The sequence below is a fragment of the Lottia gigantea genome, assembly GCF_000327385.1.
Source record: "Lottia gigantea unplaced genomic scaffold LOTGIsca_293, whole genome shotgun sequence".
Taxonomy (NCBI): Eukaryota; Metazoa; Mollusca; class Gastropoda; family Lottiidae; genus Lottia; species Lottia gigantea.
In genome coordinates this window covers 1-10,577 of record NW_008708957.1, presented here as the reverse complement: position 1 = coordinate 10,577, position 10,577 = coordinate 1, and the positions used below count along the sequence as shown (strand labels likewise).

General features: G+C 34.1%; 2 protein-coding genes across 2 annotated transcripts; both read right to left on the bottom strand.

Annotated features, from left to right (window-relative positions):
- On the bottom strand, positions 1 to 8,265 carry LOTGIDRAFT_239527 (hypothetical protein; the record flags this gene model as incomplete). The annotated part of the gene is made up of 17 exons (XM_009056957.1): positions 1 to 134; positions 618 to 888; positions 1,399 to 1,566; positions 2,076 to 2,245; positions 2,504 to 2,663; positions 2,938 to 3,027; positions 3,361 to 3,546; positions 3,830 to 3,916; positions 4,042 to 4,132; positions 4,457 to 4,579; positions 4,920 to 5,110; positions 5,573 to 5,750; positions 6,159 to 6,274; positions 6,593 to 6,778; positions 7,013 to 7,151; positions 7,667 to 8,076; positions 8,215 to 8,265. The coding sequence occupies 17 exons, from the start codon at positions 8,263 to 8,265 to the stop codon at positions 1 to 3; spliced, it is 2,751 nt and encodes a 916-aa protein (XP_009055205.1).
- A 251-nt stretch (positions 8,266 to 8,516) lies between these two features.
- On the bottom strand, positions 8,517 to 10,285 carry LOTGIDRAFT_175496 (hypothetical protein; the record flags this gene model as incomplete). Its single annotated transcript, XM_009056956.1, has 4 exons — positions 8,517 to 8,697; positions 9,065 to 9,163; positions 9,585 to 9,686; positions 10,169 to 10,285. Coding segments are annotated over 4 exons (499 nt in total), but the record flags the coding sequence as incomplete, so codon positions are not given.
- Positions 10,286 to 10,577: the final 292 nt, after the last annotated feature.

Genomic DNA, 10,577 nt, shown 5'->3' with positions numbered 1-10,577 from the left:
TCACAATGGACCATTAACTATACCCCCTGGTCCTGCTAGACTGGTCTTACCACACAGATCTAGATCTATTTGTCTAGCTGCTTGTCTACCCTCTGATATGGCCCACACAACTAAAGATTGGCCCCTTCTGCAATCTGAAAAACACACAAATAAACATCATACATAATACTTGATAATATTGATATACATGTATCCTTAATGAGGTATCAAACATTTGAAGTAATGACAGTCTTTACCTTCATGGTAAGTTTTTTTTATTGCAAGAGAATCAACCATCCAATTTGTATGTGAAAACTGACAGCCCTTTTGAAAGATCGTCAATTTAACCTTTGAGGTTACATGTCTAACATCTTGAGCCATTGGGTCTGAACTGGTAGTTTGACTGTATTTCTAACATAAATTTATCAGAACAGCTTTTACTGCTGCTGTTGGTCCATTGAGGAACGTTCCAGGGGGCTGTCATTAGACCTTAACTGAAGTGGCTACATCGAATATAAAAGAATAAAAAACAGAACAAAAGTTTGGTCTAATTTTACTTAAACTGGCCAAAACTGAACAAGGTTAATATCCAAGATAAGCTAGATTTTCAAAGATATTTTAAGGTAACCTTTACTTACCCCCAGCAGCATACACTTTTGGAACACTGGTAGCATATTTGTGTTTTGGTGTTTGTAGATTACCACGTGGATCTAGATCTATAGATAACTCCTCTACAATCTTACGTTCTGGTCCCAAGAAACCCATTGCTAATAAAATCATATCACACTTGTATGTTTTTTCTGAACCTGGTACGTCTGACATCTGCCATCTACCAGCATCATCTTTCTTCCACTCCACTAATACTGTATTTACACCACAAACATTACCCTTACCATCATCTAAAAATCCCTGAGAACAAAATACCAATTGTTAATAAGTGTTAAAAAACTTGTGCCATAGTGCTAAAACAATTACTGATGTTTACTATCACAATATCAATTTTATACCTTTTGTTCAAATATATACACAAGTAGTAGTACTTAAGGTTTTTGAGAAAAAAATGCTGCCAAAGTTTTAATCTTAAAATCCAAAATAAATAACCAGTTACTAATTTTAGCTCATGTACTACTAATATGATACTCTAATTATCATCCTTTTGTTTATTCTAGTAAACAACAGCGTGCTTTGTGTACAAGATTGCATGTGTAGCCTAGTGAGCAAATCATTATGATTATTCAAAAGTGACCAATTCATTTGAAAACACTTTAAACATGTTAAAAGCTGTTTGTGTAGAACTAGTGCTTGTTATTTGTATCATAATAGGGCACTGTCTTGGACAGAAGTAAGATTCCTTTCACAACCAAAGGACAAAGGGCAAATTTAATGTGACTTATAAGTTACTAATGGAAAGTGACTTACAGTGCTCTTGATATTGAAGATTCTTGGATCACGCCCAAATTTGAGTTTCACTTCCTCATGTCCATAATCAACCCTGAATATTTTTGGCCATGTTGGCCATGGATTACTATCAGCTCTTGTTACTGGTGGTTCTGGTAAAATTTCAAATGATGTAATACTCTTGGCTCCCTGAAATATGTCAATTTGAAATTAATAGCCAAGATTTTCTTAAAGTTAATTAGTTCCATACTAAAATATAAATGCCAAAATCTTACAACCAACATTTCAAACATATCTTTGTTCATGAAAATTTGAATATGGGGAGATTTGGGCTTTTTTTTAAAAAATAAACATGAGAATACATGTGGATTGCGTACTTTATAGTTTTTAAGTTCAAAGAACAAAAAGAACCAGTGTGATGTTTGAAATCAGTAATTGCCTGTGTCACAATATGCTACATAATCGGACAAAATATAGTAAAATATAATCCTATGAGTGAATAAAATTTCATTGGGCAATTATTTCAAAACAAGGAAAGAAGATTCAAATTTCATCAAGACATACATTTTTGATTTTGGTGACTATAATAAGAACCTTATGATATCCACAACAAATTTGGACCAAAAGACCAACATATGGGACTAACAAAACCCCTATATGATTCCTAATGGCATATAAATACGATATTTGGTACATACCTGTCTTAATGATGTAGCTATACAATCACAGCCTGTATCACCTCCACCAATTATTACTATATCTTTATCTTTAGCAGCTAAATTTAACAACTCTATATCATTACCACTCTGTTTCTTCTGCCATCTTTCTAAGAAACTCATAGCAAAATGGATTCCATTCAAATTATGACCTGAAATTGAACATGTGTAACATATTGGTTTTAAATTAGGCCTGTGATTCTCAAATCCCTGCATAGGTGGAGACAGTGTTATTTGATTTCCAAATCCTCCTGTGGGGCCAACATCGAAGATCAATTAAGGGTTTGCTAAAATTAGTGTGTTGACAAAGTTCCCCTAATTGCACACAATTTCATCTGTCTCATGTACTAAATTAAAGAAAATAGAATTAATGCACTAGTTAAAAAATGTCAACATCTAAAAAGGCATACCTGGTATAGGTAATCCTCTTGGCCAAGTAGCACCCAATGTTAACAAAACAGCATCATTATCTTTGAGTAGATCTCCTGCTGGTACAGTGACACCAATTTCAGTATTGGTCTTAAATTCAATACCTTCTTTAGCTAGGATATCTACACGACGTTGAACAACCTACAATACAATAATTAGTTTCAATCACTGAGTACATTAACAAAGTAGATTCACAAAAGTTTCGAGACGAACCCATTTCTCAAGCCAGCAATATTTTGGCTTCTATTACCTTTCCAAATTCAAATGGCAGGAAAAACCAGGTAACAAGACCTGCTATCCATAAACTCATAGGTTTACTTTGCCATTTGTTTGGGCAACACAGGAAAATGTTTCTATAGCTGTCAGAATCCAATTTCAAAGGTGTATTTTCTGTTTACAAGATAAGCAAACTTACATCTTTGCCTAGTTTCATTGTTGGTATACCATATCTTAATAAACCACCAATACGGTCATTTCTTTCATATACTGTTACTAAATGTCCAGCCTGGAAAATTTATGGAATTAGATTTTTTACATATTATTCATTTGAATAAAAACGGAAGGAATATTTGCCAGAAAGGAGCACGAAAACAACACCACAGAAAACTACTGTTTTGACTCAGCAATGTACATACACTTTCTGAAAGGGATACTGAGTTCACAAACCCAATTGAGCAGTGAACATGTTCGATTTTACAAACATATTTTTTTACAATATTCTATGTTTAAATAGCAACAATGGCAAATCAAGTCCATGTCCGGAAAGAATTATATTTTGTCAAAAGTCAATAACATGTAACCATGACAACACAAAATGGCTGCTGTTATTGAACCTTACCTTATTCAACTGTGCAGCAGCAGCTAAGCCAGATGGTCCACTACCAACAACAGCTATTTTTTTACCAGTTCGTTCTTTAGGTGGTCTAGGTACAATCCAACCATTTTCAAAGCCAGTATCAATAATTGTGTTCTCTATATTCTTTATGGTGACTGCTGGACTGTTAATACCTAATACACACGCACCCTGAAATTTAAGATGTTCATACATTATAATAAGGATTCTGACAAACTTGTAAAATAAAAACAAAGCATTAAATGACGTCCCTAAAGCAAAGGGTCTAATATCAGCAGATTTTGCAATAATGAAATCATAAAATGTTTTATTTGAATTACAGGAGTCACAGACATCAGACTTCAAATTGGAATGGTGCAAATTGATGCTATCAGTATTCCAGATACACATACAAGTTTGGGTGAAACCATTGCAAACCAAAAGTTGAGAATTAGTTAAACCATTAATGTCTTACCTCACACGGAGCAGGGCAGACGCGACCAGTGAATTCTGGGAAATTATTTGTCTGCTCAAGTTGATCCAAGGCCTCTCTCCATTTGTTCTAAAATAAAGTCAAAGAAAATGATATGAAAGCAAGTTTAATAACAAAATCTTTATAGCTTTTGACTTCTACCGAAATAATCTGGATCTTTAAACTACAACTACTAAAATAAACACTAAGCTCACCTGGAAGACTAAATCATTCCATTTAGGTATAATATTACTGAGAGGACAACCATGATCAGATTGACAGAATGGTACACCACAATCCATACATCTACAATGTAATGATACAGAGTTAGATAAACAATGCAAAGTGACAGAAGATGGGATTTACATACCCGTAGATCACCCAAAGTGCAATGGGCATGTATAACATTCAACTCATTCAGAGAGTGCCTACAAACAATATATGATATCCAACCATAACCATTTACCATATTGGCCTTTGACAGATAGACTGAATGGCAATTCGAACCAATCTAAAATGCATAATCTGTGGTACACAAAATAGTTTTCATCTGTATATCTGCTAAATTCTTATTTTGAAGTCTTACAAAATGGTTTACCCCAACTCTCCCAAAAATTAGATATACCATACCTAGCAGCCTGCATCCTCAATCCTTCTTTAACTTGTTTATGGTTGAAGATTTCATTCCAATCTTTCTGACGAGAATCAGGGTCTCTGTATTGATAGGTAGCTCTGTTATATTTGACAAAACCTCTGTAAATAATAAATGGATTAAGATTTCAGTTTTAATACATTTAAGGAAATATCATTAACAGTTAAAGCTGACAGAAATGGTCCAGTGCGAGAACAAGTTTACAAGTATACTGAATTAGAGGCCCAGAGAACTCATTTCTAACAATTTTGAGCTGCTAAAAATGTATCAAAATCTATATCTTTTTGATTTTATACAAAGACATACTAAATGAATCAATCTCTGCTGAACTGGACTGAAGGTTTTGCTGGGACTTAATTCTCACTTGCCGGGCTCCAGCCCCCTCGGACTCCACCCTAACAACGGGGCTGAATATGAACCATTAAAAGAGAAATGACTAACCTAGTTTTATCAAGAGCTTTCTGTATATTTTTCTGATTCTGAGTATCATCAGGAATAGTCTCTTCAATATCCTGAACATTCTTCTCAGGTTTATCTTCAACCTCTTGTGGTTTCTGAGTTTTACTGGCTTCAGCTGCTTTCTCTTCTTCAGCAGTTTCTTTCAAAGCTCTTCTATATTCATGTGGGAAAACCTGAAGATGAAGTAAAAGATGAAAATAGGAAACATTTAACCTATATATAAGGGATTTTAAATATTTTTCTAAATTTATTATGTGTATTGGGGACACTGATAGCTTCAATTTGCACCATTCCAATTTTCAGTCAGACTTCTGTGGTTCCCGCAATTCCACTAAAACTAAGCCTCTTATGACATGGCTATCACAAAACTTTTGCAGATTTTGCAATAGTGACGACATTGTTTATACTGTTAAGCATGTTCTATAATTACAGGAATACACATTGAGAGTACTGCTTTGAAGCCTAGATTTAGAACATAATACTACTAACAGAACTTGTTTAGAACACCCCAAATGGAGTGCCGCCCTGCTTTGACCTCCAGAACATATACAGCGACTTTGGATAGTTTGGATATTTCAGATAGTTCATCAAGCTATGTCAAAACTAACATGCATAACTTTTTGTCTAAATTATACCTTGATAAAATGCTGTTTTTCTTCATTCCAGTTATTCAGAATATCTAATGCTTGTTGAGAATTGGTCTTCTCTTGGAATTCTTTGATTAAATCATGAACAAATGTCAAATCATCTTCTAATTCCAGTGGTTCCAGTGCCACTGATTCCTGATTACATCTCTGAGTGAATAATTTCAACCTGAAACATCCCAAAGGTACTTTATTTATACAGATAAATTATTTAAAGTATTTTGTTTTGTATAAAAAATATCTCCTTTATTGTCTTACAGCTAAGAAAGAAAATTGTATTTTTAAGAATTAAACCTTGGTCTGAACAGCATTATTGATGCATAACTGGCATTATTAGCATTCCTGTGTCATCATGACCTCATAATATCAATAATCAGAAGGTCAATAATAACCTTGGAGGTGGAGACAGTCTTAATTAGCATAGTAATTTTTTGTTTTACAATCTTGTCCAACCAATGTTAATTGACATAATTTGGGATAAAAATCATGCTCAGGACAGCAAGTTTCTGAGGGGTAACTTTCAGTTCAGCAGAGTAAATGAAACTTGCAAAGAAAATATATATAAATATCAACTCACTTATCATAAGTATAAGCAAGACCACCAGACATACCAGCAGCAAAATTTCTACCCGTTAATCCAAGAACCACAACCCTTCCACCAGTCATGTATTCACAACCATGATCTCCACATCCCTGTAATTTAAATAAGTTATTTAGAGGCTTTATTTTGATATGACATGGCCAACTATTATCAAATGTAATAAACTGATGACATGATAATTTTTTTGGTCATTCTTGCAATGGTATTAGTACTAAGTCCTAATTCAAAAAGCATACTCCTAATTCTGGATGTTCTAGCAACAAATGGATAATCCAGGAAAGGTCAAGGTTATTGGTCACAGAAAAGATGGTGGACAGGATTTAATATGTTAAACACTCATACTTTTAGCATGATTCACAAACCACCTCGTTAAGAGCTGAGATAAAAAAAAAAATATCCTTGTGACTCACCTCACAAACAGCTACAGCTCCAGAATTTCTCACACAGAATCTCTCAGCAGTTTGGCCCCTAAAGAAAGCTTTTCCTGAGGTAGCACCATATAAACAAACATTACCAACAATAATATTGTTTTCTGATTTAAAATCAGACGGCATATCTTTTGGCGGGAATATAATAATCTCACCACCTGACAATCCCTGCAAATAGACATTTATACATCTATATTTCTCATTTATTTCCTTAATCCCTTGAACAGCTTTCTTTTAGAACTATAACCCTTTGAACACGATTCAATTTTTAGATTTTTGTAGACTGAAAAAAAAAGTTATGTGACGTTATTTGGTAGGCTAACCGTCATTTGACTTTAAAAACAAGTCCCGAAAGTTTTGTTGCTAGTCATATACTAGTCCCATCATGAAGGAATATCTTACCTTTCCAACATAATCATTAGCATCACCTTCTAATGTAACATGTATACCTTTAGCCATGAAGGCACAGAAACTTTGTCCACCAGAACCAGTAAGATTAATAATAATACTGTTAGGGGGTAAACCAGCTTCTACATATCTCCTATAATAATTATAAATAATATATTACAATACAATACACAAAGGAATATATAAGTAGTTATCAGATGATATCTCAATTTCAGTTACCTGTAACACTTTTCAGAAATGACCTACAATTCCTGCAAAATATCAACTGTGATGACCAGATTGTTATCCATTGTCAGTGACATTTATGACGCAACCAATGACGTAATGATATTGGTACTGTAGACGGTAATATAGAAGCCAGAATGTAAATGATATCTTGGGAAAGTGACCTAAATTTCCACATCAGGTAATTGATAAGTTGCATGAGAAACAGGTGTTGGATTTTGATTTTGATAAGCGATATTTATGGCCGAATTCCAGCTATGTCTCTCAGATTTTCTAACAATGATTATAATTATTAATTTTGGCTAAAGAAGCAATTTAATATTGTGGGATTTAACATTGGGTATTATGAATGTCTACCACTGAAGGCCTATAGCTTCTTTTCTGCATTTCAAAAGAATAACCATGCAAAGGTGCAACACTTACTTTGAAACTTGCCAACTCAAGGTTGAAGCAAAAGCTCTATCTTCATTGGTGACTTTCATGTTTATGACAACACTCTTTTTTTTCCCTTCCAAAACATCCATAGCCTCAGCAATCAGTTTATTATCTAAACGCAATTCAGTACCAAAGATCTGTTTCATGCTTCCACCAACTATATTAGTGCCTGGTCTTATTTCAAGAGCATTCTTTAAGATATTGGAGAAGTCAAGGGTCTTGGCTTTAGGATTCTGAGAATCTGGACTGTATTTAACTTTATCTACTCTACCAATGGCTTCTTGTAAAGATCTGAAACCCATTTTAGCCAACAGTCCTCTGACCTCTTCTGCCAACAGGAAGAGATAGTTGACAACATATTCTGGCTTACCAGCAAATTTCTGTCTGAGAATGGGATCCTAAAATTAAGAATAATTATGCTTAGCTAATGGATCTTCATGAACTGTTGGGTATGTCATTCATATTGAACATTCTTAAATTCGACTATAATGCCTGAGTGAGCAACAAAAGTAAATAAAAATCTTTAGAAACTGTACCTGTGTTGCCACGCCAACTGGACAAGTGTTCAGATGACATTTTCTCATCATTGTACAACCAAGCGTAATCAATGGAGCTGTACTAAAACCAAATTCATCAGCTCCCAGTAGAGCAGCCATCAACACATCTTTACCTAAAATAAAAGCAGGGCCAAAATCAAATATCAAAATGTTATGTCACAAGTTTCCAATTCCTAACTTCATGTACTAAAATACAATATTGGAAAGTTAACCACCATTTTCAAATTCCCTGATAAGGATTGTATATCCAAAACAACGTCAAAAGAGGACAGTTGACCTACCTGATCTAATCTGGCCATCAGCTTGTAAGACAACTCTCGATCGTAAGTTATTTAAGACCAAAGTTTGATGTGTCTCTGAGATACCAAGTTCCCATGGTAAACCAGCATTTTTAATACCAGTCCAACTACTGGCACCAGTTCCTCCATCATGTCCAGAGATTGTGATATGTTCTGCTTTACCCTAGAAAGACAAAAATAAAATTCAAAAGTTGACTGATAAAGAAATGAAATAGCATTGTTCCTTTCTGGACAAATGCAGGAAAGAAATGCAAGGCACTGGGCAATGGAGGCAACACAAAATTAACCCTTCTTCAAAGCTGAGAACAACAATTACTTTAAGTTGAAGATGAAGCTCAAAGTTGCTCCACAGAAGCAGTGTTGTAGAGCTGAAATTACTTAGGGTATGATCACAAAAGAAAATACCCTTGTCTTGCTGCAAATTTGTTCATACATCAACATCATTATGATATGACAAGGTACAGCATTTTGATTGTATGTCTTTGGTCAGATAGATGTAGATAGACTTATTGAATATCATAATTATTTACCTTAGCTACACCAGAGGCTACAATACCAACACCCATCTCTGATACCAGTTTAACACTGATTCTAGCTTCAGGGTTAGCAGCTTTTAGATCATAGATTAACTAAAATAAACAGAAAGAAACACATTATTATGGAATGTTCTATCTGCACTACAAATCTTTCTAACAATTCATAAGAATTTTGAGGTTCAGTTTATTAACCTTTTGAACAATGATTGAGAATAAGAGAAAAACAGTATTCACACTGAATTCAAAGTAATATTATGTAACACTACTTGATAATGGCTGTACTGTTTCACCAGTTGATCCAGTATATACCACATAACTACATGACCAGCAGAGCAGCCACTAGTGGTGAACAGGGTTATAAACATGAAATAAACCATCTATCAATATGGTGCCTTCCTTAATTGTCCCTTTGAAAGAACAAGATGCTTTTCTCAAATCTAATCACAGGACTTGCATCTCAAAACAGGTTGAAAAGTCGGAAGGTATTATTACCTCCTTTTGAAAGTGAACTTACCTCAGCCAGGTCTTCTATGGAGTAAATATCATGATGAGGAGGTGGACTGATTAATCCTACACCAGGTATAGAATGTCTTGTCTTAGCTATACCTTTTGTTACCTACAAACAAGTAATTTCACAATGAAGTGTTACATAACTACACAGCATCACAATAATAACAGGGCATCACTTTAATTATATTTTGTATGGCATAAAATCAATTGCAGGCCACAATAATGTCATAATGATAACATGGTAATATTTTAACACTTCACTAAAAACTATACAGTCAAATGAAATCGAATACTTTTAAGCTGTTGTATGTACAAAAAACTACTAACAGTTCTTGCCAAATGGCTCAAGTGACATGATAATTTCAGAAAGTTTTTTCTTGAATTACATGAACCATAAATGTTGAATAGAAAGTCAGGATGATGTTTCAGTTTCCACAATACACTTAAACATACAAAGGTTATAAACTGCTTTGAAATTCTTTTATTCAAATAAGATGCTTTAGTAAAAATCACCAAAAAATGCTTGTCGAAAAACAGTCAGAAGTTTTGTGTCACTAAAAAATCATATCTTCAAGAATATCTACTGACCTTATAACCTGGTAGTTCACCTCCTTCTCCTGGTTTAGCACCTTGGGCCATTTTAATTTGTAATTCATCAGCATGTGTTAGATAGGAACTGGTCACACCAAATCTTCCTGAGGCAACCTTAAATATGAACACATTATCAAAAGTTGGTGTTAACTTTATTTTAATCAAATACAAAAGTCTTGATAGGAACTTCACACAACTTAAATAGTTAAATACAAAATAAAATGCAAATCTAAGGGACATGGATAAAGCACCTACATACACTTATATTTTGCCTCAATGAACTAAATTGTCTGCCAATTATTGGGCTTTCCAATTATGCTAATGATTACAGATTAGGGTGGTTCAAAGGAAACACAGCACTGGGTTAAAGCCAGTGTTCTGTAAGCAATTTTCAATGAACAATCTC